The sequence below is a fragment of the Phoca vitulina genome, unplaced genomic scaffold (genome assembly GCF_004348235.1).
Source record: "Phoca vitulina isolate PV1807 unplaced genomic scaffold, GSC_HSeal_1.0 scaffold21, whole genome shotgun sequence".
Classification (NCBI taxonomy): domain Eukaryota; kingdom Metazoa; phylum Chordata; class Mammalia; order Carnivora; family Phocidae; genus Phoca; species Phoca vitulina.
In genome coordinates, this window is record NW_022589724.1 from 3277799 (window position 1) to 3305232 (window position 27434).

Here is a 27434-nt window from a genome sequence, read left to right on the forward strand (position 1 = left end):
GTCTCTGGACAATTTCAAAGCCACTTGGACACAAAACAAATTATTGTTAAGATGACTAAAAAGGAGCAGGTAAAACTCTTAGTTATAGTGTCTTTATTTTTTTTTTGGTGCTCCTGATCCTGGGAAGTGTTTGGGTATTTCTTTGTAGTCAAAAGACCTGGCTCAGTCTCTGTTCTAGGGCTGTAGGTGATGGGAGCTAGGAGGGCAGCAATAGCCTCAAATCTGTAATACAAAAATGAAAAATAGGGCAGGTTGGTGGTGGGGTGGAGAATACGAATCCCCGTACTTTGCTGGGCGGAATGTAAAATCATTCATTAGGCCACTAGGAAAAGCTTTTTGGCCGTTTCTTTTTGGCAGGTAAACACAGAATCACCATAGGACCCAGCAATCTCACTCCTAGGTATATATCTCAAAGAATTGAAAACAGGTACTCAGACAAATACATTCACAGGCATGTTAAGGGCGGCACTATTCACAAAGGTTGGAAATAATGCAAATATCCAGCAATGGATGAATGTATAAACAAACTGTGGTACACATACAATGGCATATTATTCAGCCATAAAAAGGAATGAAGTACTGATAGTACCGATAGATACATGCTACAAGAGGCATGAACCTAAAAATATCAAGCTAAGTGAAAGAAGCCAGACATAGAAGGCCACATACTGTGATTCCATTTATATGAAACGTCCAGAAGAGGTAGATCCAAAGAGAAAATAGATTAGTAGTTGCCAGAGGTTGGGGGGAGGAGGGAATGGGGAGTGACTGCTTAATGCCGCCAGTTTTCCTTTTGGGGTGATAAAAATATTTCAGAGCTAGATAAAGATATTGGTTGCTCAACATCGTAAATGTAATACATGCCACTAAATTATTCATTTTAAAGTGGTTAATGTTATGTTATGTGAATTTCACCTTAATTAAAACAAAAAAGTTCAACAGCCGTTTCCGCCCTTCTGAGCTTGAAATCTTCCCAAAAGATACAGGGCATAAGAAACACATGGCCACCATCCTTGTCCTACAGTTCGATCTGTTGTACATTCATTGATCCGCTCATGAATTTCCACTTACTCAGCACCAAGTGTCTGAGCCAGGTCCTGGGCTCCAGAGGGCACAGTCCCTGCCCTAGGTGCGCGCAGCCTAGGGGGAGACACATCCCGTAAATTAAAAAAACAAAACAAAACTCCGTGAAGAACCCAGCACATGAGGGTTGGTTGTTCCAAGTAACGGGGAATCCCCAAAGAATAGGGGGCCCTTTTCAGACAGAGGACTTAGACGGAGCTAACTCGTGTCCATGGCCGCCAAATCCCTTGTGGCAAATGCATTCTTTTGTTGTTCCCGGAGATGAAACAGTTTCTCGGACCCTCCAAGAGCTCCTCTGCAGAGGTGGCAAGAGGGAACTCAATCAGCACCGCGCCGGCCGCACGGAGGAAGAGGGTCGGGTAGGCGGGGGCCATCCCGCGCCCCGCCCCGCGCCTCAGGGGGAGCCCGGCGGCCGCAGCTTGGGGAGGTGGGGACTGCGCGGGGCCGCGCTCCCGCCCTGCTCCGCGCCGACGGACCCGCAGCCGCCGGTCGGCCCACGAGGGGGCGGCGGCTCCCGGGCTTTGTGGCCGCGGCGCGCACGGCGGGGCCTGGCCGGCCGGGGGCGCGCCGCCACCGCCACCCGGCGCTCCGGAGCCCGCGGCCCTCCCGGCCGCCCCGCCTGCGAGAGGAGCCGAGGCCGCCCGCGCTCGCGCCTCGCCGGCCCCTCCCCCGGTCGCCGCGGCCGCCGCGCCGCCGCTGCAGGTAGGAGGCTCCCCCGGCGGGCGGGCCGCAGCGGGGCGGGGGTGGGGGGGGCCGGCGTGCGGGGGCCGCGGACGGGCATGGCGGGCTTTCGGGCCGAGCCGCCGAGACCCCTGCCCCGGAGGCTGGCCGGCAGCCTCTGCGCGCCGCGATGGGACTCGGTGAGTGGGGCTGGCCTGCGGCGTACAAAGCCTCAGGGCGCGGACCTCGGGGAGATTCGGCGGCTCACCCGGGGCTGGGGGGACTCTGGCCGTACCCCCCCCACCCCCCGGGCCGGGGGAGCCGCTGGGGAGGAGTCCAGGCGCCCGCAGTGCCCGGGTCTTCCCATCCCAGGGTCCGCGCTGTTTGCCAGGCACTGTGCTCGGCGCTTTTCCATACTTGTCTCCTTTAAGACGCCCCAATGCCCCGTCCGAGGGTGTAATGGGAGGGGTCCCTCAGTCAGAGGCCGAGGGCCGAGCCTCATCACATCGGTGCCCGCCTGACCTTGGGAAAGCTTCTTTACTCCGATCCTGGGCTGCTGCTACTGTAAATGGGGGTACGGTGGAGGGGGTGTTGCGGGGGAGTGCCTGCTCTAATACTACCCCCTGGTACTGTTGTGAGAGATAATGTACATAAATGATCATAGCTAAATTTTGAGCACTTTCTCTCTACCAGGCCCCAGGTACTAAACAGTTGGCGTGAGTTATCTAAATCATCACACCGGCGCTATGAGGGAGCTACTGTAAATTGCCCGAATAATCTTTATTTAGGAGTAGGAAACAGTGAAGGATTTATTTAGCCTCCCTCTTCCGATCCAGGAGATTGGTTGTTTCTTAGATGTGGTAACATTTAAGATTACAAATGTTTCTGCAGTACAGGAGAGAGGTTATAGGATGCAGGGATCTATTTGTCACGCATTTAAAATGAGATAGAAAAATATCAGGGTCAGGGGTGTGGATTTCAGCGTGTCAGATGGGAGGCTGTGTTACCAAGGAAATTGTTAAATATGAATTCAAAACCATAGTTCCTGAGCTATGATTGAGGACTGTTAGGGGAGTTTGGGATGACAGAGAGAAAGGGGGAGGACTGGGGAGGGGGAGAGAGAGGCAAGAATTCTGAAGCTCTGGAAGGTGTTGAGGAAGAGACCAGGGTTCACCACCCCAGAAGCCTTCTGGACCAGGATTCCATCCTGCCCTTAGAGACCAGGCTTCCTGCTGGGATCAGATCACAGGTTGTCTTTTCTTACTCCCAGGCCACCCCAAAAATATTCAGATGGGTTGAGAGCCAGACTCTTCCCAAAATGTCATTGTCCCTTCTTGTGATTCCTGAAATTCTTTTCATGTGTTTGAGGAGATTGGGGTACTCACGGACCCTAAAGGTTGATAAGACACTTAAGATACAAAGGCCTACCTGATGTAATGAAGGAGTGTGTTTTGAACACAGTTCACTTGGTTAGAGAGCTGTGGGCATAAGGAGATTATTTGGGGGTTCAGTTTGGAATGGGGAGAATGGAAGGCTTTGGACCCTGAAGAAGGCAGAGAAAGGCAGGAAGGCCTAGGGGCTGTGCCCCCAGGAAAGGGACTAGTGATGGTGAAGGCAGGGAGCAGTGTGCATAGTGGAAAGCGCAGTTGCTTTGGAGAGATAGACAGTTTGGGGTTCAAATCCTGGCTCTGCCATTTATCAGCCGTGTAATTTTTTATGAGGATAAAACAATGTTTTTTTCAAAGGCCTGGTAGGGAGCTCAGCCAACACTAGTACCTTCTTCCCTGTCCATGGTGACATTCCTTCAACAAGTATCTGCTGAGCACCAGCTGTCTGCTGAGTCCTAGGTTTCCTGCTGGGGATACAGAGATGAGTCAGAAATTACGGATTCCCTTATGAATTTCCCAGTCCAGTGAGGGAGATGGACACAAAGAGCACATTACAAAAAATATGGGAAGTGCTACAGTATAGTCATATACAACTGGCAGTGAGCTCACAGAGGGGTAACTAATTCACTCTGGATAGAAAACTCAGGGCCAAATTACCTCTAACAAGAGGAGTGTGAGACTTTGTGATGGAGATTTCGAATGCTACGCCACCTCCTAACTTCTGTCTTTTTTTTTTTTTTTTTACCTTTGCCTTGTCTTTGCCCTGATATCTTTCTCTTAAAAAAGAAGTCTAGTTGCAGTGTGTGCATACTTTATAAGCTACCTCAGACTCATTTTAGAAAGAAGCTATTTTTTTTTTTTAAGATTTTATTTATTTGACAGAGAGAGACACAGCGAGAGAGGGAACACAAGCAGGGGGAGTGGGGGAGGGAGAAGCTGGCTTCCCGCAGAGCAGGGAGCCCGATGCGGGGCTCGATCCCAGGACCCCGGGACCATGACCCGAGCCGAAGGCAGACGCTCAATGACTGAGCCACCCAGGTGCCCCAGAGGCTGTTGTAAATATAACAGCCCAGGCATTAATTGAGGAGCCATCACAAAAATGTCACAAGAGTTGGACCTTGAGGGATGAAAATGAGCCCTTGGTGGGGCACATATGACTCTTGATCTCAGGGTTGTGGGTTCGAGCCCTATGTTGGGTATAGAGATTACTTAAATATAAAATTGTTTAAAAAAAAAAAAAAGGAAGAAAGAAAATGAGCCCTTGGTGGACCTTGGAGTAAAGCATTCCAGCCAGAGGAAGCCCTGTGTACAGAGTCATGAAAACACAGCAGGTTCAAGGGCATGAAGTTGAGTTTGGTTTGCTGCGTTGAAAAATATATGGAAAGAGGGGGTTGGCATGCGGTGGCAGGGGCACAGATCTGGAAAGGCCTCGAATGCTATGTGCAGAGTTTGGACTTGATCACTGAGGAATGTGGGAGATATAAGAGGTTTACACGCAGGACTGGGGCATGATCACTGTGTTTTAGGAAGAGCCCTCTGGTAGTTGTGTGGAAGAGGGGCTGGAAGTTGGGAGATCATTTTGGGAGACCAGGGCCTGACCTCAGAAATATAAGGCAATAAGGATGAGAGAGGAGGTAATAAATACTGAGGTAAAACGTATAGGGGGTGTTAGTGATTGGTTACCTGTGATGGAAGAGCATGCTGAGTTTTCTGCTTTGGGTCACATTAAGGTGGCTGAAATCATCAGAAATCAGGAGGTTTGAGAGTAGGGGAATAATTTGTTTGCTTTTGTCCATGAATAATTGGAGATTTCGGGGCGCCTGGGTGGCTCAGTCGGTTAAGCAACCAACTCTTGGTTTTGGCTCAGGTCATGATGTCGGGGTTGTGAGATCGAGCCCCAGGTCGGGCCCTGCGCTCAGCGGGGAATCTGCTTGAGATTCTCCCCCTCTGTTTCTCCCTTCCCCTCTCTCAAATGAATAAATAAATCTTTAAAAAAAAAGAATTGGGGATTTCTGAGGTGCCCACACGGACAGCTAAACAAGTGGGGATGTGTGTGGTGCTGAGGAGAGAGAATGGGGCTGGGGAGAGAGGATCTCCCTGACACCCTTACTTTCTTTTGAACAAACACTGAAAATCTACTATGTGCTAAAAATACAAATAAAATGTAGTTCCAAGCCTCAGGAATTCACCCTCAGACAGTGGCAAGCACTTGAGAATATGGATAGATTTCGGTACAGGGTAATTCTGAGTGCTGCAGGAGGGGTAAATACTTGGGACCCCTGGGCCAGAGATGGGAGTGAGCGCCCCTGATTGTTCTGAAACAGTGGGAGGGGAGGAGCGAGCACTCATAGGCAAGGAGTGGGCTGGAGTGGGAAAGCACTTTCTGTAGAGGATACTTAAAAAATGATTCCAAGGGAATCTCAGGGAGCTTGGGGTAGGGGTGGGGAGATGGTTTAGGAAGGAGCCATGGGAAGGGAAAGGAGGGGCTGGGACTTTTAAGAACCTTCTCTAGAAGAGAGTGTGAGGGTGGAAGGACGGGAGGTGGGAGCTCTTGCCTTAAACACAAGGCTGGTTCTGCTCACAGTCATACTCAGACACAGATGGTAAAAATAAACACTTCCAAGTTACAAGGCCGCCTGGGGTGGGGGGGAGAGCATTAGAGGGAGCAAGTTCATCTCAAGGTTTAAGACTGCAGAGCCCTCTGAGGGAAGGAGAGATGATGGAGAGGGCACAGGTGAGTGGCCATCCTGGGTGGTCAGCTCTGAACTTTCGAGAGCAGGTATACGGGAAGGTGGGCACAGGCACAGTAAAGTCTGATTACTCCTACCTCTGGATAAAATGAAATCATGAAGCCGTCATTGTCATAGTGTGGCTCTTAAAAATTTGGCAGACAAGGGCGCTTGGGTGGTTCAGTTGGTTAAGCCTCCGACTCTTGGTTTCAGCTCAGGACACAATCTTGAGGTCGTGGGGTCGAGCCCCACATTGGGCTCTGTCGCAGTCTGCTTCAGATTCTCTCTCCCTCTCCCTCCTGCTCACTCACTCTCTATCTCTCTCTATCAAATAAATACATGAAACCTTTAAAAAAATTTTTGGCATACAGTACAATAGCATTTACAAGAAGCAGCCAGAAGTAATTTCTGTTATAAACCCTCTGTCAAAGGAGAAGTTTTAGATAGTAGAACAACTAGATGTAATCAGTAAAAAATGCAAACGGCAAGCAGGTTAGTTTCAACATATATTCCACAAATATGTATCAAATGCCTTCTGTGTACCAGGCCCTCTTCAGTTTGCTGGGGCTACAGTAATGACGAGATCCCATCATCTGCTTTCGACATTTCACCTGGAACTACTTAACCTCTAGGTTAAACCTGTGTGTGCTCCTTACGTGGTCTGATGTGCTGAGATCACTTTATTCTGTTTCAGTGTTCTCTCTCATTGGCCAGTTGCGCCACCAGCTTCATAAATAATCAGGAGATACCATCTATGCGTATTTGGCAGAGAACTGTGGAAATCAGGTTGCAGGAAAACCATCATAGCCGCAGAGCTATCATGGACGGCCAGCGCTGGATGGGACTTTAGAGAATACCCACTTTAGCTTTATAATTTGAGAGGAGAAACCAACAGGGAGGAAAGGGGACTTGGCTAATGTCACACATTTGATGTCAGAGTTGAGAGCAGTGCCCTTCGAGTTCCTAGATGGGATAGTGGGGAAGGCTTGAGGGCACCTCACAAAAGAGCCTCTTGACCATGAGAAGGTTCCGAAGAGATGTTGAAAGCAAATGAGGAAGCTTTGCTTTTAGGTCCTCCTGTGTTATTGGAAACCCAGGAAGCCCCCACTTTTGCTCTGAGCCGCAGTTTCCTCATCTGTAAGAGGATTGGACTTTTAGTTCTTTTTTAAGATTTTATTTATTTGAGAGTGAGCGAGAGCATGGGGGGGAGGGGCAGTGGGAGAAGCAGACTCCCTGCTGTGCAGGGAGCCCGAGGTGGGGCTTGATTCCAGGACCCTGGGATCATGACCTGAGCCCAAGGCAGACGCTTAACCAACTGAGCCACCCAGGCGCCCCCTGGACTTTTCATTTTAACATGTTAGGATCAATGTCGCTTTGAGAAAATGTTGTTTTGGGGATGCTGAGTCAGGGGACTGTCAACAGGCCAGAATAAGAAATGGCTTTTCACCTCTTGAGAGCAAAATGGGTCACCCATAACGTGTTGCCTTCGGCTTCAAATTTCCTTCAGCTCACTCACACACTGCTATGCGTTCTTTCCACCTTTCCCAAGTCCTGGTCTTCCTTTGCTCCAATGCTAAGTCTAATTCCAGTCTATTCTAATGGGAATTAAGGTTCTTAATCTAGATCCCCCCAATCCTGGAGTAGTGTCCCTGGGCACATCTCTGTCACGATGCTTATCACCCTGCCTTGTCACCAGCCTGCCTTCCAAGATGCTGTATTATGTTAGGTCTTCATTGGACTGTGACCTCCTTGATCCTAAGGAATACCCCTCTCTCTGGTTCCTGCGCAGGGTGGGAGCTCCTGGATCCTCTGCTTCCTTTGGATGCCCGCCCCCCCACACGTGGACACATACACACGTCCTCGTAATTCCTCGATTTGAAATAGTCTCTGGTGTGCTCCTCCTGTCCGTTAACATTGCCACCACTCAGCATCGAGGCCCTTCTCAATTATTTATCTGAACGATCTCCTTCAACTCTGTGTTCATATCCTATACATTCTTAAAGATCTAGCTCAGATGTCCTCTTGTTCACGAAGAATGCAAATTAAGCTCTTCCTGCTCTGCCCAAGGTGCTTTGTCCTCTTTTGTGGTGTCTGTTTCAGCGTGCTTTCCTTGTAGTTAGCAGTGTGTGCAGGCCAGCTCGCTTTCCAGGCTATCACGTTCAGCTCGTTTTTGTGTCTCCCACACAGTCTAGGACAGTACAGAGCCTTTGGCAGTTTCATGACACATCCGTTGAATTGTGCGTCTATGCAGCGAGAGCCAGTAAGTATCTGAGTATGTCTTGTAGACTGACCACTAGTGTATTTTTGGAAGTGATTTATTTTTTTTTAAGATTTTTATTTATTTATTTGAGAGAGAGAGGGAGAGAGAGAGAGCACGAGCGGAGGGAAAGGCAGAGGGAGAGGGACAGGCTGACTCCACACTGAGCGTGGATCCTGACGCGGGGCCAATCCCAGGACCCCGAGGTCGTGACCTGAGCCGAAATCAAGAGTCGGACGCTTAACCAGCTGAGCCACCCAGGCGCCCCTGGAAGCTGTTTAATATGGGTGGGAGGGGTAGGAAGAACTAAAATTTATTGAAGCTTTAGTCTGTGCTTCTTCTTTACTCAAATTGCAGGGTAGTTGTGCAGATGGAGTAAGGCAGAGAAGGAGGTTGTAGCCTTATTTTACAGATGAAGCACTGGAAGTTAATTGACTTGGCCAAAGTCACAAGGCTCGGTGAGTGCTGAAGTCAGGATTTGAGCCCAGGTTTTCCGCATTTCTTGGTTCATTTCACTTCACTTCATGAGCAGGAATTCATTAAGGTTTAAAAGATCCTGATACCTGCCCCAGGTCTCAGCACTACCCATCTCCAGTCATGGTTCCTGTTCTGAGTACTGACTTCAAAGAACTCCCCTTTCCATGAAAGGCAATAAAAGTAAAATCTGGCCAAGTTGCTCTAGTCTTTGCTCAAATTTTAGGACTTAGATTGACCCTTGGTGGACTTAAAATATCATTAGATGGTGTATTAGTCAGCCTGGGCTGCCATAATAAAATACCACAGACTAGATGGCTTAAACATCAGAAGTGCATTCCTCTTAGTTCTGGAGGCTGGGAAGTCCAAGATCAAGGTGCCGGCAAGGTAAGTTTCATTCTGAGTGAAGCTGCCTCTCTAGCCTTGTAGCTGCTGCCGGCCCTCTGTGTGCTCACGTGACCTCTTTGTGAGCCCTTGGGAAGACAGGGAGAGGGGAGAGATGAAGGGAAAGGGAATGTTCTCTGATGTCTCTTATAAGGACACTAAATCTCCTTGAATCAGGGCCCCACCTTCATCACCTGATTTAACCTTAATTACTTCCTTAAAGGCCCAGTCTCTAAATACAGTTATCCCAGGGATTAGGACTTCAACATATGAATTTTGGGGGTGTGCAGACATTCAGTCCATAATAGATGGATTTTTGTTTTAAAGTGATATCAAATGTACTTACTACAATCTCTGGTGGTTTAGTCAGTGTTAGTGTTTGGGGAATTGTGCTGTTTCCTCTATTCTTTTTTGGTATTGGATTCATGCTCTTATTTAGTCCTGTCTGTGAGTCTTTGCCTGGCCCAAGGGGAGTTTTCATTGCATTTGGATTTTTTTTTTTTTTTTTACCATTTTTACTTTAATGCAGCTTTTGATGTACAGACTGTTATCAGGTATGATACTCATTCTGTGCACGATAGGCAGTCTGATGCCTATATCAGAATGTATTCATTCATTAAATGTTTAATGAAGGTCCATGACGATTGTGAGGGTCACTGGGCTGTTAGTTGAACCACAACTTGCCTTAGGACCGGTAGCACTGTTGTCTAGCACAACAGTGGACAGAAAAGATGACCTGTGTTGAACAGAGTTGAGGGGCGGGGAAGGCCCGTCTTTCTCTAACAAAAGCTGATGCAGCAGGAAAGGCTTATTATGTTGTCATCTATAACCAGTTATGGACATTGCTGGGTAGTTTTAAGCTAGAATGTGCTTTCTGGCCTCAAAGTTTCTATTAACAAGCTTCGCCTGGAGATCTTACTTTGAGAAGTGTTTGTTTACTTAGGACTGTCAGGTGCTCAAGCAGAATGTCAGGGTTCCCCTGAGGCGTGGACCATCTTGAAGCTACCTATCATCTCAACAGTTACTTTTCAAACATACATTCTTATCAGATCAACAGCAGAAATTATTTCAGAGCTCTGGTTAGAATGAGAGTGGTTCACCTTGGGGCGGGGTGGCTGTGGGCCCTAGGTTTGAGACATGGAGGCCGAGGTGATGGGGGGAGGCGAAGAGAAGAGCCAAGAGCCGCCAAAAGGAGATGGACAGAAGCAGGAACAGCTCCTCCTGAGTAGCTCTACCCTAGGAACTTTCCCTGCTGACAGATTGCTAATTGACATGTAATTTGACATGTAATTTGAGCAGGGACAGGAGCGGCAACCAGGTCTGAAAGAGGAGAGCTAAGCAGGGTGAGGACATTGGATCTGGGTTTGAATCCTGGTTCTGCCACTTACGTTTTGTGTGGCCACAGGCAGGTTACCGAGCCTCACTTTTCTGATCTGAGAAATGGAATTGGTTGGTGGGAATGAACAGCTTACTTCATGAGGCTGTTGGGAATCCATAGGGGACCTTTCGGGTACACTGTGTCATACCAGAATTCCTTTACAGCCCTGCAGAATGCAACCACATGGCCCAGCGACACCTGCTGTTCTACAAAATTAAGCAAAGTAAATTGGTAACTCTGGATTTACTTAGCTAGTGATTAAATAACAGTTTAGTTAATAGGCTATTAATGGTCCCCAGGTGTTGGTAATTCTGAGTATTTGCTTTTGAGAGCAGTCCGGTACTTTAATAAAGTTTTTTTTTTTTTAACAGAAAATACTGTAGTGTAACAAATGGGGTCTCAGGGACTATTTTTGGGAGGATTAAATGATATAGTGCATGTTAAGCACTTAGTATAGCGTCTGACCCACAGTAAGGACTCAGTAAAGGTTATCTGCTATTGTTAACGGCAGTTACTAGAGACTCAACTGGTTACGCGGGTCAATATACTCCCCACGAGGTCACCACCACCTGGTGGCAGCGAGCGGTACTGCATACATTGTAAGGTAGAATCATTTAATTGCTTGAAATTAATTCCATGGAATTTCAGCTCCACCAAGTATCACAGGGACTTTGTTCAAAATGTGACTTATTTGCCTGAGAGTAGGAATTCATATTTCATTAAACAGTGAAGTGACATTTTTCACCTCCATAGTTGGCATAGAATTAAAAAAATGTTAATGGCACCAGTAAATGAAGTAGGGAAACAGAAGTGCTCATGTGCTATTAGTAGGAATGTGAATTGGTACACCATTTCTGGAGGACAGATGGTGATGTAACAGAAGTCTTAAGTGTTTTCGTCTTTTGTGGCAACCATTCCTTTTCTAGGAATTTATCTTGAAGAAGTAAAGTTAGGAAAAAAATCTATTTAGAAAGAAAAAGTATATAAATAAATACATAGAAATAGCATTGCCTATATCGGAAAAACATAGGGAACAATTCCTTTTTCATTTGCGAATGATAGCAATGTTTTTTTTTTTTAAAGATTTTATTTATTTGTCAGAGAGAGAGAGAAAGAGAGAGCACAAGCAGAGGGAGTGGCAGAGGGAGAAGCAGGCTCCCCGCGGAGCAGGGAGCCCGATGCGGGACTCGATCCCAGGACCCTGGGATCATGACCTGAGCCGAAGGCAGACGCTTAACAACTGAGCCACCCAGGCATCCCGATTCTTTTTTTTTTTTTTTAAGATTTTATTTATTTAAGGGGGGGAGAGAGAGAGCACACGAGTGGAGGAGGAGGGGTGAGGGGCAGGGGGAGAAGCAGACTCCCTGCTGAGCAGGGAGCCCGATGTGGGGCTCTATCCCAGGACCCAGAGATCAAGACCTGAGCGGAAGGCAGACCCTTAACTGACTGAGCCACCCAGGTGCCCCTTTATAGCAATGATTCTTAAAAAGAGTGAGAGTGTAAGGGAAGGTAGGCATATTGACATCTCCTGGTGCGGAGGAGCTGGGATGGGAGGATCAGAATTTGCTCTAGGATCTGTGTCGTTTAAAACATTCAGTTGGGCATAGATGTCTTGGTAGTTAGAAATAGTACAGAAGAGCTATATTGTAGCAGGTGTATATTAATAAATTTCTGTTTAGGGAATGTTGATTTATAGGGAATAGGAATATTGATGAATGCAAAAAATTTTGGACCTTTGGGGAGGAAGGGGCCTGGATTGGGTTATTGCAGGGACATTAGACCAATATGATTGAAATACAGGCCTGGGACTCTAGGGGTGCAGAGATATATCCCTAAAGATAAATTTCTCCTTGTTTAGCTTTGTCCAAGACCTGAGGGTCAAAGAGCCTTGGCATATATCTAAATCTCTTGATCTCTGATAACTGATATTCCCCACAGTGAGTGTGGGGCAGGGTACCTGGTATGTGGAGACACTAGTCACATGAGTACTTCATTCTAACCTTAACTTTGGGGATGAGGCGGTGCACAGTGAGAGACCCTAATCGGGTTCTGTTGCCTTCATGGAAAGCCCATGCTCCTTGGCCTCAATCTCAAGGCTCTCTGATATGGCCTGGTCCTCTCCAGCCTCAGGTCTAACAGATTTCAGCTCTTCACAACTATAGTAACCCCTCCCTGGGCATAGTATGTGAATAGCTGGCTTGTAATAGTGTGATTTTAAATTAATATACCATTTATTTAAAAGTCACAGCCTTTTCCCCTAACTTTTTATGGTGGAACTTTTCAAACATATGCAGAGATGGAGAGAATAATTTAATGAATGTTTGTGTACCTGTCACCCTTGTTGATGTTCAAATGTTTCATTCCTTTCAAGTTGGTTCCTAATTCTTTTGATATGAGTTGATCAGTTTTAAATGGACTATATCATCAGTATCTTGATGCTTGCCTGTTATTCCAAAAAATCAGAAGTTTGGAAAATATAAGGACTGAGGTGTGTTGGCCCTTTCCACAAAGGGAAACATGCAACACTCATTTTATTGCTGTATTCAGTGTTGCTTAGTGACATTCTTGCCAGAATGTTTTTGAGAGGTTAATTGCATAGGAAACTTCCTGGTATTAAGAGATGTGGGAAACACGTGGGGTCACAAAACGCACATAGGTTCAAGGGAGTAAGACATCTACTAAGCACGTTTTGTGTGAAAGATGCTGGCTCAGTACTGGGGAGGATGGTAAGATGACCTAAGGAAGTCATGGTTGTTGAGTAGTTTGGAATCACCCAAGGTGAGAGCCCAAGAGATAGTTGTGAAATGATACTAAGAATACTAGGGTATTTGAACTGCTAGCGGCAGCAGATTGTAGAACACAGGTTACCAGAGAGTGAGGACAGAGGTGGGGGAAATGGGAAGATAATAGACAAAGTGTCCAAAGTTGCAGTTATGTAGGATGAACAAGTCTATGTCTATAGAGAATAATACTTTATCGAATACTGGAAATATGCTGAGAGAGTAGGTTCCAGGTGCTCTTAGCACACACACAAAGATGGGAACTATGTTGGGGTACTTGGCAGCTCATCGGTAGAACATGTGATTTTTGATCTTGGGGTTGTAAGTTCAAGCCCCATGTTAGGTGTAGAGATTACTTAAAAAATAAAATCTTTAAAAAGAAAAAAGGTAACTGTGTGAGGAGATGATATGTTAATTAGCTTGACTGTAGTAATCATTTCATTATGTATATGGCTATCAAATTAAATTTATGTATATTAAATGTATTTTTTCTTTTTTTAAAGATTTATTTATTTATTTTAGAGAGAGGGTGGGCAGAGGGAGAGGGAGAGGGAGAGAGAATCCCAAGCAGACTCCCCACTGAGCAGGGAGCCTGACATGGGGCTTGATCTCATGATCCTGAAATCACGACCTGAGCGGAAATCAAGAGTTGGATCTCAACCGACTGAGCCACCCAGGCGCCCTTAAATATATATTTTTAAACTAAATATATAAAAAGGTATGTAGACTTATTCTTAAAAGAAAATGGAGGAACAGAGTATTTCAAAAATTATAATATATAATTGATAACTGTTATTATATGCGAACAAAGACTTTAAAGGAATATCCATAATAAAAATGAATATTTGGTGTGTTAAAAAAAATATCAGATTATAGGGACAGTCTAGATTCTTGACTCCCCAAGGTGCCATCTTTGTGATCTTGGAAAGTCCACTTACTGGCCCTTAGTTCCCTCAATTGAGAAAAGGGCTGTTGGCCCTTTCACCTCTGAAATTATATGAATTATTTACATAGGACTGTACACTTAAAAGTGGCCCTCAGACCTTAGGGATCACAGACTCCAAGCCCTCATTTTAAAGATGAAGAAACAGGTTCCTCTAGGAGCATGGCCCTGTCCAAGGTCACAGACATAGTGATGGAAATGTCTGGTCTTTTGGGGTGATTTCTTGATGATTCTGAAATCTCAGGGCTTATGTTATCCATTCCATTGGGTTACACTGGCTTTTCTCATCTTCAGCTGTGACAAAACTTTGAGAAAGCTGTTTAGTTGAAAAGCTGCCTAACATTATGAATGTGGGGAATGATCAGTTCCCTGACATTGAGCAGAAATAAATGAACAAAGTAAGAGTTCCATGTAGATGTTCAACTTTTCTTCTTTGCCGTTACATACAAGATATTCTCAGAATGTCCAAGACGTACAATAAAGGACCTACTTGAAAATCTTCTTTGAAGTAAAACCCCACTTCTAGTGACCTTCTGAACGTTTTTCCTGAGACTATCCTAATTCAACATTAATGGGACAGAAAGTCCTGCGTTTCAGGCAAGGGAATCATGTCAGGGATTAAGCTGACGTGATCTGTGGCCATTTTCCTTGCTGGAGTTAGTAATGATTGTTTCAAACTTCCTTTTACAGGATCGCTAACAGCCAGGAGAAATAGAGTGGAAAATGCAAAACAACGAAATCATAAAACCTGCCAAATACTTCTCGGAATTGGAAAAGAGCATCCTGCTTGCTTTGGTAGAAAAGTACAAATATGTGCTGGAATGCAAGAAAAGCGACGCGCGAACTATTGCACTCAAGCAGCGCACCTGGCAGGCGCTTGCGCACGAATACAACTCTCAGCCGAGCGTGTCACTGCGGGATTTCAAGCAGCTGAAGAAGTGCTGGGAGAACATCAAGGCTCGGACCAAAAAGATTATGGCCCATGAGAGGAGAGAGAAGGTGAAACGGAGCGTCAGCCCTCTTCTGAGCACCCACGTCCTGGGGAAGGAGAAGATCGCCAGCATGCTGCCGGAGCAGCTCTACTTCCTGCAGAGCCCTCCCGAAGAGGAGCCCGAATACCACCCTGACAGCGCGGCCCCAGGTACTGGTTCCTGAGGCCAGCCTGCGTGCGTGTTCTCACCGGGTGCCTGCTGGGCGTGTTCGTTTTACAGTCTCTTAATTCTGAGGGTGTTTATCAAAGAGAAGCGCTCATGTCAAACTTGATTCTTCCCAATTCAAAATCTGCAGGTTATACAGAACAGGCAAGTCCTAGAAGTACAGAACGACAAAAGGACTTGTTGCTGTCCTTGTGCTCGAGGTCTCTCTTGCCTTTATCATGAAGAATAAAGGAAAGATAAGGGGCTATGCTAATATAGTTATGAATGAAGTACCTCAGTTGCTTATCTCAACCTATGTCATCTCTATTAAAGAGAATTTCTTTGAGAATTTATATTCATTCATTCAATCTTATTATTTTTAAGACTTTATTTATTTGACAGGAAGAGAGAGAGCACACAAGCAGGGGGAGCGGCAGAGGGAGAGGGGAAGCAGACTCTGTGCTGAGCAGGGAGCCCGATGCGGGGCTCGATCCCAGGACCCTGAGATCATGACCTAAGCCGAAATCAAGAGTCGGATGCTTAACTGAGCCACCCAGGCGCCCCGTCACTCAAACTTATTTTTTACAAAAACGATTTTTTAGGACCTATTAGGCGCACATTACTGCATTAGGTCACTCAGAGGCCACATTAAAATAGTGAACTATTTCAAACTTGAGAATTAAGTACTAAGACAAATATAGCAAACATCTGTTAGCATTCACCCAGATTAAAAACCAGCATTTCGACCCATTATAATATTGTGATCCACAGTTTTGGTTTGTGGCACTCGAGCAAAGTTGAGAAATTCTGGGAAAAATTCATTTTAGTTTTAATATACTTTCATTGAAAACAAGAAAAAATACAGAATTTTTAGGGAAGGAAAAGACTGTCATGGAATCAAAGGTGTTGTGTGTCATATGATTATCATAGCTTGAAAAGGTTGGAATGAAGGGGCTGTTGAAATGTCTCTAGGCAAGGGGAGGGTGGTAATGCGTATAGATAAATTGCCAATAATTCTTGCCTCCTTTAAGATAGGAATGGCCAGTTTACATAATGATTCATTGCAGTTTGCAGAAGACACCCCTTAAAGCAGAGGAATATTCCTGGGGAGGCCCGAGGGCTGCTCCAAGGACCCAGCAAGCATTTGCTTAGGAAAACCATGAACTTTGGCTTGCAGGAGGAGAAATTAGTGTGCCCAGACTAGATTGAGCTCTGTGGGAGTGGTTAGTTATAAATCACAAGAAACTATCTAAAACCAAGAATGTTATCCATATAGAGTGAAAAAGATAATAATAATAACCAAGTGAACCAATTACATGTTTTCAATTAGCACATTTTTTCGCACTGTAGGCAGATCATCCTAGGAAGCGACATTGTAATCAAAAATCTGTTTGCTGATCATTTGACCAAGATTAAGCGCAGGGAGCCAGTTGGATGACCATAGTGTCATGAGCCTCACGTATTGTTTTCCAGTGTGGAAACCCTGCGTGAGTTTTGATTCTTGAGTTCCCAAGCCAGGGTACCTCCCAGTAGACAGTGTTGATATGGACACTGTTCCCTCTCTCTCTTACCCTTCCTTGTTAACTTCTGTTGTGGATGGGACCCTCTGCTAATTGACAGCATCCATCTCCTGGCCTCAGAGCCATTCATGCTTCGTGGGCAGTGAAGAGAGCAGTGCTGAGGGAGCGAGGCAGGTGAATCAGCAGGGCGGTTTTTCACATTGCTTTGTTCCCTGGGAGATGTTGCCAAGGAAGATGCTGGGATAGACTGCTTTCAGTTAACATTGCAAATCTTTGATCTGGATTATTGTGTATCAGTTTCATAGGGTTATTCTAAGGGGACAGTCTTATTTCCCCATTTTCAACTTCTAGAGTAGGATCGAGCAAGTTCATTCCAAAAACCTTTTTCTTTCTTTTCAGAGGAAATGATGTAATTCATCTACTCATAAACACAATTATAATTTCCAGCAAGAAGGGAATAAATATGGATTCTCAGTGTCCTTCTGTGGTGACATTTCTAGAGACTCATACTTGTAAAAGAGATTGATTTTAAATTGAGTGTGTGTACCTATATGACATGGGAGACTTCTCTTTTTGCTGGTGATGACCAAAGTACAGCCTATGCTGACTATTCCTGTTTCTAGGTCACATCTGGAGGGCGGTGGAGAACCGTGGTGCTTTGTCAGTTGGGAAGTGTGTCCAAAGTAATCTGTTAACATTAGTAGTTAAGGTACTGGAACTCTCTTTATACATTAAAACAGCCTTGAGGGTACCTCATTTTGTATTTCAACTTACTTTCGAGAAAGAGGAAGAAAGCTGTAATTGTCAGTTATCCCTTCCGGGTCTTGGTGGGGGAAAAAGCTGAAAAGTTGCAATAGGATATGGCTTTCATTTTGTGGTGTGTATTTTGTTTGACACATAGACTGTGTGTGTGTGTGTGCGCGCGCGCGTATGCGCGCACGCTTTAATTTAGTATCTCTAACCCTGTGCTGTCTAATACAGTAGCCACAAGCCACAAGAGGCTAGTAAGCACTTGAAAATGTGGAGAGACTGAATTGAGATATGCTCTAAGTATACACACTGTATCATTAAGACTTAATACCAAGAAGAGAATGGAAAATATCTTACTAATAATTTTTATTTTGATTACATGTTGAAATGATAATACTTTAAATATATTGGTTCAAAATATATTATTAAAATTAATTTCACCTCCATTTACTTTTTTTAAGGTGGCTATGAGAAAATTTTGAACTACAGAAGTAGCTGGTATTATATTTCTATTGGACAGTGCTGTTCTAACACCTTACAGAGTGCCTGTACAGAGTTGGGTGATTAGAGATTTGTTGAAATTCGTTGAACAGGATGGAGCCTGGCAGCATTCCACTAGAGGCTTCCCTCCAGCTATTTCTTGTGTGAGATGGTTTCAGCTGTGTCATCTTGATCACCATCCCCTGGATATTCTTAGCTTTGTCCATGACTTTCTTGAGATGTGCATCTGTATTTTTGAACACATAGTCTTAAAATTTAACACTAAGGAATGCATTTGCAAAAAACCCAGCATTTTCCCCTTAAATATATTGAAACAATTTGTATCCTATCAATTTATAATATGTGATCATTTGGCTGACCGGTCTTTCCCATTATCTTGGGGGAACAGGTTTGCAGAACAAACTAAGGGAGCCAACAGAATGTGCTAGGGGTGGGAAGGAGGTTAAGCTGACCAAATGTCAAATACATTTAAGAAAACTAAGCTTTCAAAAAAAAAAAAAGAAAGAAAGAAAACTAAGCTTTCAAGTAGTATTCAACTATCTTAAGAGAACTTATATATAATTTCATATGCTATTATATAATAGCTATTATTTCTCTTTATAAAGCTACAAGCAAATAATGCAAACATGGGTATACAAAGCTATAATTAAATAATGTAAATATTTATTAATAAATTCCATTATTAATCACTTTTTAATCCAATCCTCTTCTTTTGGGGTGGGAACTCCAGTACAGAGACTGAGTTATACTTCTGGTCATGGCACATTAACATCATTGGTCTGTGAAAAGCCCCTTTTTTGTGTTACTTACATGTTTATTCTCTTGTTATTTATCACTGTTAACCACGTTCATTCTTTTCTTCTGCCTCCTAATCATTCCAGTGTACTTGTGTATTCTCTCACATGTTCTTGAGAGCAGGCTTTGGTGTTTTGAGTGAATATATTTTAAATTTACATAGATTGAAAATTGTGCTATAGATACCATTCCTTTTTTTTTTTTTTTTTTTTGGCTTTTTTTCATTTAGAATTTTTTAAAAAGATTTATTTATTTATTTATTTGGGGGAGGCAGGGGGGAGAGGGAGAGAGAGAATCTCCAGCGGACTCCCTACTGAGTGCAGAGCCCATCATGGGGCTCAATCCCATGACCCTGAGATCATGACCTGAACTGAAATCAAGAGTCAGATGCTTAACCAACTGAGCCACCCAGGCGCCCTTCATTTAGAATGGTTTTAAGATCTATTCCCATTGCAGTGTGTAAATCTAATTTGTTTTAGTTGATGCACGATACTCTGTAGTATGCACTCACTGCATCTTGTTTATCCATTTTCCTAGTCAGTCCTCTTTCCTTTGTTCTATGGAGAAGGGCTGGGGTTTGGCCTGTACACAGTTTCCTTTCCATCCATATACTGCCGCAGTAGGTATTTCCTGCTGATATTAAACTTACTCCAATTGCCCAAGTGGAAGAATACCTCTGAGTGTTCTCTGCTCCCGGGAAAGCCCTTAGGCCTTCCGATCCATTTTGTACAAGATTGAGTTGTTTTCTGCTTGGGGTGGCTTTGTTTTACCTGGGAGAGAGATTACATGGTGTGTGTTTGCAGTGGGTTGCCATGCCCAGGATAGTCTTTCCAATTAAGAGAAGATTCTCCCCATCTGAACACTAGCTTCCATTCATTGAAGCTAATATTTGTTTGAAAGTTAATTAACTACTCCATCAGGCTCCTCTAGTTTTAAGCCCCAGCTTCTGCCAGAGTTTTCTTAAGAGGCCTGGATTTTTTTTTCTTCTTCAAAATTTATATGTTAGCACACATTCAAACTAAAAAAGGATAGTTTGAAAGTAGAGTCATTTCTCTGCTCCCAGACGTGGCCATACTTGTCTTCATGTTCACAGCTCTATAGAAACAAATTTGGAGATCAAAATTTGGAATAGGTGCCCGTATTCTTAATAGTAGAGCGTTTTGTAGTGGATATGACTTGGAGGCAGCATTTTTAAGATGCGTAAGTGATCAGCTGAGCAAGTGAAGTAGAGAGAGGCTGGGTGTTGTAGTAGTGGAGCTTGGATTTTGGCGTCATGCAAGACCTGGATTAGAGTCCTGGTTCTTTCAATTAGCCAAATGACTTGGGATATTGTGTTTGGTTTTCTGTAATAATACCTCCCCCTCAGAAGGTTGTCTTACAACCTTAAATGAGGTGATGCTGTAAAGCACTAGCCTCGTGCCTGGTTCGCTACTCAGAAAATGGTAGCTGCCTTCATCATCATCATCATCATCATCATCAGACCCCTAAAGCCTGGAATAGTTGAGATTAAAAATGAGAATTTAGAAACGGGGAGAGATGAGCAGCATCATGAAGGCATGAACTTTTTTTGTTTTTTTAGATTTTATTTATTTATTTGACAGAGAGAGAGACACAGAGAGAGGGAACACAAGCAGGGGGAGTGGGAGAGGGAGAAGCAGGCTGTCTGCTGAGCAGGGAGCCCGATGCAGGGCTCCATCCCAGGACCCTGGGATCATGACCCGAGCCGAGCAGAAGGCAGACGCTTAGCTTAATGACTGAGCCACCCGAGGGCATGAACTTTCAAGATTTAGAGAGCATACAAAACTATCTGCTGGAATGGAATCACAGAAAAAAGAGGCTAGAGGTATCAAAAAATGTCTCTGTGTCCAGCTTCAAAGAAGACACTTTGAGATCTAAGACTAGACGGGAAGCAGATGAGGTAATCCTCTTTACAGTTGTTTACATCCGAGGGACCCTCTTCTCAGGGCAAAGCCTTTCCCATTTTCTTGTCCTTGCCTTGGCTCTCCACTCAGAACACTGTCCTGTCTACACAGTTGTGCTGGGTTGGGAGGGATGTGACCCACTGAAACCAGTTCATTCCCACACACTTCTGACATGGCCAGCAGTGTCCAAGCCCTGTAGTGGGTTCTCCACAAGGATGAGTAAGAGCCAGGTTCTGTCTTCAAAGTATTCAGAGACTCGAAGGGGAGGTAGTTAAGCCACCAGTTTTAACAAGTGCTCTGCCAGAGGTGGGCTCAGGAGGCAGCAGGAGCGTGAAGGAAGGACGTCTAATTAAGGCCACAGCCCTTGGAGTTGGGAAAGATTCCTAGGGAGACATCTTCACTATCTCTGGATGACACAGAAGTACTTTTAACCTTCTCTTTCAGAAGCGAGACTTCTACCTTTCCTTTAATCTTAATTAGGGACCGGTTATGGTTGTTACCTAACCTGTTGGAGTGAAATAATCTAAACAGTAGCCATTTCCCTTTTATTAACAAAGTATTATGAGTTAGGTTTCCCCCAGTAGCCGTTAACATTCCCGGCATCCCATCTTCTGGAATAATGGAGTGGGCGTAATAATGTAATCAACTCCGTTAATAAATTGATACTATTTTTCTCCAAGGAGACAATTCTCATTATTGGAAACATAAAGCTTCCCAAGAAAGCCTTGGAGTCACAGCAGGAAGACTCCATGGGTTAGTGGAGTTAGTGTCTTCCTTATTGAAACTCCTTAATTGATAAAATGTCGTGGCCCCATAAAAATACTAGTGCAAATGTATAAGCTCTTCTCCCTTTGTGTTCAGAGCTTCGGCCAATAAATATTTACTAGGCATCCTCTGTGTACCAAGCAAAATAATTGGTGCCCAAGGATAAAAGAAATGAATAAGGCATGGTCCCAAAGTAATACTGGGATGCGGTAAGTGCTGTAACAGTAGAGTACTTGTAGAGAAAGGAGAAATCTGGGGTTTCATGGATCCTGAACAAAGTACGGGTTGGGGGGAGGCTGAAAAGGAGAGTCTGGAGTAAGAGCACAGGTTTGAGGGAGTGTGGGGTCTGGGGTGGGGAGGCAAGAGAGATGAATAGTTAGCCCAGCCTCAGGCTGAAGGAACAGAGACAGAATTGTGAAAAAGAGCTTGGCCTTTATTTTTTAAATATTTTAAAAGATTTTATTTATTTATTAGAGCGAGGACAAGTAGGGGGTAGGAGCAGAGGGAGAAGCAGACTCCCCTCTGAGTGAGAAGCCTGACGCAGACTCAATCCCGGGACCCTGGGATCATGACCTGAGCCAAAGGCAGATGCTTAACTGACTGAGCCTCCCAGGCGCTCCATTTTTTTTTTTTTTTTTTTTTTTTTTAGAGAGAGCATGGCCTTGAAAGAATGTGAAGTTTGTGGTAGGATTGTAGGGTGCCCAGAGTATTTTGAAGAGTAAGTCAAGAAAGATAAAGGAAGGCCAGAACAGATTATGAGTGTTCCTTAGGGTGCAATGAAAACAGAGCCAAAGATGGGAACCCCAGGGGAATAGTAAAGGTGTGAGGAGGAGTGGGTGAAGCAAGAGTCTGAGTCCTGGAAGGAGGGTTGAGGAGGAGCAATCAGAGGGGAGGTGTAGAAAACTTGAGCAGAGAGCCATGGTACAGAAGTAATAAATTTCAAGATTGTCAAGTGCTAGGGAGAGGTTACATAAGAGGGGCCCTGAAAAGTGTCTTTGAGATCTGAATATTGACCCCTAGATGGCAGTGCTAGAGGTAACAGCCAGATATCTGAGATTGCAGATGAATGGTGTGCTGGGAGGTTACGCCGGGGAATGTAGACTCACCTTTCTGGAACATCTGTAAGATGGCTATCCAGGATTAAGACCTGTGACCAGAAAACAGAGCAGCAGGACCCCCGTGGAGATTGAACATAATACAACTTCACAGCTGGATGAGAGACTGAGAGAGGGCGATCAGACTGAGGGAGAACTTAATCTGAAAACCCACTGTTGGCCTCGAGTGTGGTCTTCTGCTTACTCTGAGTTGTGCACCCTCGTTGAGAACTTAGATCAACATAACAAGGTCTCCAGTTCTTTATCAGCACAGTCTCGGACCACTGTTCCCGGAGTTCACAGTTATAGACATGACAGGACAAAACCCTTTATCATGACTTTTGAAGGGAACGTTGGTTTTAATTTGAGGGTTTTTCAAAATCCAGGCATGGCAAGGGTGCCCGTAGACATGCAGGCCAATGCAGACGCCGTTTCGGCTCCATCCTGTGACGGGGGACCTGTCATTTGAAATAGGATCGATTTACTCTCTGCCTGTAAAATCTTTGAACGTATGTTTTCTGCTACTGTTTTTCAGAATCATTTGCTGTTTCAAATAGAGAACTGTGCGATGATGAGAAAGAGTTCATACATTTTCCAGTGTGTGAGGGGACCTCTCAACCTGAACCCTCGTGTTCAGCTGTCAGAATCACAGCCAATAAACACTACAGGAGCAAAACCTCTCAGGAAGGTGCTTTAAAAAAGATGCATGAGGAAGAACACCATCAACAAATGTCCATCTTACAGCTGCAGCTGATACAAATGAACGAGGTGCATGTGGCCAAAATCCAGCAGATAGAGCGGGAGTGTGAGATGGCAGAGGAGGAGCACAGGATAAAAATGGAAGTTCTCAATAAAAAGAAGATGTATTGGGAAAGAAAACTACAAACTTTCACCAAGGAGTGGCCTGTCTCCTCATTTAACCGGCCCTTTCCCAATTCACCCTAAGACTGCGGGGGCGGCTCCCCTGTAACCGATCCGGAACGTGAACTCGCGGTCAGGAACTCGTAACAGAGCTACAACTAGGAAACTTAGAGTGGTAGTAGTCTCGTATTTAAGAATACATTCAGGTGAACAGCCGCTCCCCGTGTCCCCCGTCAGTGGCAAAGAAGCTGTTCCAGTCTCCTGAAAATGATCCCTACGAGTGCTAGAATTCTGAATGTAATGTCTCTTAATTAGAATTCATACAAGAACCATGTGCGAGTGTTGTTGTTGTATTTTTTTAATCAGATTGCAAGTGTGACTATAAAGAAGTGTGGCTGTTTTTTTTTTTTTTAAGTAGACAGCAGAACTTTTCTCTCCAAATGAATCGGCTGCTGTTGAAAGCGGCTGAGAGCCCCGGGAGGCCACACGTTGCTTCTGCGGTGGTAGGGCTGTTGCTCAGAGCTCGCTGGAGGTCTTTAGGGGACCTCCCTGAGAGCCACGCACATAGCACCTCTTGTTTTTTTGTTTTGTTTCATTTTTGTTTTTGTTTTCCAGTGGCGTTCTTTGAGTGGCTTTCCCGATTTTAAACAGTCCAGCATTTGGAAGGATATTTTCTAATGTGGCTCATAAGCTGCCTTTGAAGGCCTTTCCCCAAATAGTGGCTCCAACAGTGGTAGCTTTGGTGGAACTAAAGCTGTAACTGCTTTGAGGGAGACACGTTCATTTAGATTTCTACGATCTGTCATGTCTCTTTTATTAAAAGATAAGACTTGCAATTTTATAGTCACACTGCGTATGTTTTTTAAAGGTGCTGCCTCCCCCACTGTGCTCGTTTTTTGCTTTCCTTCTGTAGTGTCCTCCCAACTTTGTGCTACTGAGTTAATGGTGCCCTGTTTTTAATCTCCAGCCACCTAGGGAAAGGCCCTTCCTTCACCGTGCTCATGGTGCTACCCAACAGTAATGCTATGTAGTTTGCATTGCACAGTTAGCATTGGGCTTCTTAAGAACCCATTACCAACGTCCAAATATGGATGGGAAAATGGATATTTTGGTTGAGTTGTGATAGAGCTTCTCCTGTAGCCTGGTGTTAAAAACAGTTCTGGGACGTTGGGCACGGCAGTCGCTGGAACAAGCAAAGTGACACCACGTGCCAGGGCAGGTCAGCAGTTTCTGAGTGTGAAATGTCAAGGCCATGTGGTGGGAAAGAAAAGTATGTGTGGCAGAGGCTATGTCGGGAGTGCAGGGCCAGGAGTCAGGGCCTGAATTCTGATCGTGGCTCTGCCTCAACGTGCTACGTGACCTGGGGTAACTCCTTTTAATCCGTGGCTCTGGTCTGTCCTGTCCAAACGACAAGGAGGTCGGTCTGGATAATGTTCAGAATCTGCTGCAACTCCTAGACTGGTATGGTCTGCACAGCCTTGGATGGGTACCGCTAAGATCACAGTTGTCCAGAGGGTAGGGGCCAACAGGGAAGAATTGATTACTGCATTGGCTCAGCTTCCAGCCCTCATAATTTTGTATTTGGGTCCCAGGGACTGTAAGTTGAGTAAGATAAACATACACATGTTATTGATGCACTGCATAAAACTTAAGTGGATATCAGTTTATTCTCTACTCTGATATTTTAAATATCTTAGAGGAATCGGTGATTTGAAGAAAAGGTGTGAAGACTAGTCTTTGAAAGGAAGGATCCTTTTGAAAGGATATGTGTTCTTCGTTTAGTTTTTACCAAATGGACCCTTTAGACAAGACACATCTGGATAAAGTCCCAAGCTTAAATGGTTTATGGGAGACAGGACTTGACTCTTCATGCCCTCCCACCCCCTCAGGATTAGGGCAGGGAACAGCAGGCCCTCAACACAGATGTGAACTGAGAGAAGTTTTGCTTTGCTTTACCTACTGATCCATCTGGAAATCTTGTTAATATGCAGCTTCTAGAGTGGGACCTGAGATTTTGCATTTCTTACAAGCCCCCAGGTTATGCCAGTTCTGCCTGCCTGGTCACCACACTTCCGTGTAGCAAGGTTTCAGAGGACTCTCTGAAGTTTTTACTTATTCTCTCCCCGCCCCCCCCCCCCCCAAATTGGGTTAGGTATACTTTGTGTACAGCAGTGTGCCCGATATTATCCTCTCTCAGAATTTATCACTTAAGCACACAACTATGCAGAACACAACACAAAACATGCTCACACACATAATGAAACTATAAAAACATGGAACTGATTCCTAACCAAATAAAGGATAATGAAACCAGAAGCCTAAAGCACCTTGCTCTACTGTTAATGGTATTTATGAGTCTATAACAGTAGTTTTCAACCTGGGCTATGCATTAGAAATAGTATTTTATAAATAATTAGTCCCACCTGGTCCCACTCCCAGAAGATTCTGATTCTGTTAACCTGGGTTGGGGCCTGGTCCTCCACATTTTTTGAAAACTTTATTGGAGATTACATCATTGGGACTGAGAACCAATGGTGTAGAGCTCACAGATATGTCTCATTTGATCCTTAATCTTGTGAGGTCGTGCAAAAGTGAGGAAATGATGCTCAGAGAAGAATCATCTGGTACCAAACCAGTAGCTAGTAAACGGCAAAGCAGAAGCTCAGTCCCAGGTCTCTCGACTCCAAAACAAATAGTCCCACCTGTCTACCCATCCCATCCCTCAGTTATATCAAGGATTTGTTTTATCCTGAGAGCCAGATCATCCCTATAGTGTACTTTGGTGTCTCCATTCATGGACAGGTACATGTTCATTTCACTGTTGAGTAGCTCCTTGCCTGAGGTGGAAATGCAAAAGCATTTCTTGGTAGGTGCTTTAGGGAACAGACAAATTTTAAGACTGTTCAACATCCCCCACCCGGCCAAATCATGGACACAGCCCAGTAGGGGAGGTGAGACTTGTACACAGCTGTCCTGGATGCCATTAGTGCATGCCTTCAAGTGCATCTGCAGCTCAGAGCAAATGGCACTTCCTCCAGGAGGAAGGAAAGCTTCCTGGAGGAGGGGCATCTGAGCTAAGTTCTTTAGAGCTGGCATTTGGACAGGCGGAGATTCAGAAAGAGGAGAACCTTTGCTAGATGCAAGGTCCTGTTGAAGATTCAAGATGATGAGACCCATAACCGGGCGGCAGTGAGAACATGGTGAATTTCCAAATTGGGCAGTAGCATGATCAACACTGTGCTCCAGGAGGAAGGTGAGAAGGTGCAACTGAGTTCAGAGAGGACTGGAGCCCAGAAGATGAGGTAGGAGGGTCTGGCCCTGGTTAGGATGAGATGATAGGAGGATCTAGAGGAGGCTGTAGTCAGACTGAGGGAGACCAATGTGAAGGGCACTGCAGAGGTGGAATCTGTCAGGCTTGGCAGTTGATTCCTTTTGTGGGAGAGGAGGGGTGAGGTGTTAAAGCTAGATGCCTGGAAGCATAATGTAGCCGATTGAAATAAAGGCAGAAAGGATGCATTTCTGGCTCTGACCCAACCCAGGAGAGGCCGAGAGATGAATGAATGCTGTTGCCTGCCACTCAGCCTCAAACGCGAGCACCTCCACCCGTCTCTGCTTTGCTTGTCCCCTCTTCGCTCTGACTTCTGCCTCTTCTCCCTGTCCATCCGACACTTTAGCCCCTCCTTGGGTCCTTGTCAGCCCCCTCATTTAGTGCTGCCTCTGCCCCCAGTACCTCCATTGCAGCGGGTGGTGCATGTCACCATCTCTTATAATGGCTTTGCGCTAGAAAGATCAGAAAAGGTTTTCTCCTTAGTGTCCCATGTTGTATAAAGGGGCATTGGCTGATAGGGGCTGGCAATCCCCATGTATGCCTAACACAGCCCCTTTACAAAAGTCAAACATGGAATCCTACCCTGTTATGCAGCAAAATTTTAGGGGATGTTTTAGGAATTTTGCAGAGAGAATCTTAAAATGCACTGGCTTTTTTTTTTTTTTAGAAGAAGAAGAAAGAGAATA

General features: G+C 44.9%; 1 protein-coding gene across 2 annotated transcripts; it reads left to right on the top strand.

Annotated features, from left to right (window-relative positions):
• Positions 1-1747: 1747 nt before the first annotated feature.
• MSANTD3 (Myb/SANT DNA binding domain containing 3) lies at positions 1748-27434 on the top strand. Of its 2 annotated transcripts, none has more exons than XM_032419065.1 (3): positions 1748-1785; positions 14767-15217; positions 23095-27434. In XM_032419065.1, the coding sequence occupies exons 2-3, from the start codon at positions 14800-14802 to the stop codon at positions 23502-23504; spliced, it is 828 nt and encodes a 275-aa protein (XP_032274956.1). In that variant the 5' UTR covers positions 1748-1785; positions 14767-14799; the 3' UTR covers positions 23505-27434. The 2 variants fall into 2 exon arrangements, with proteins under 2 accessions (XP_032274956.1, XP_032274955.1); XM_032419064.1 differs by lacking the exon at positions 1748-1785 and adding an exon at positions 1852-1943.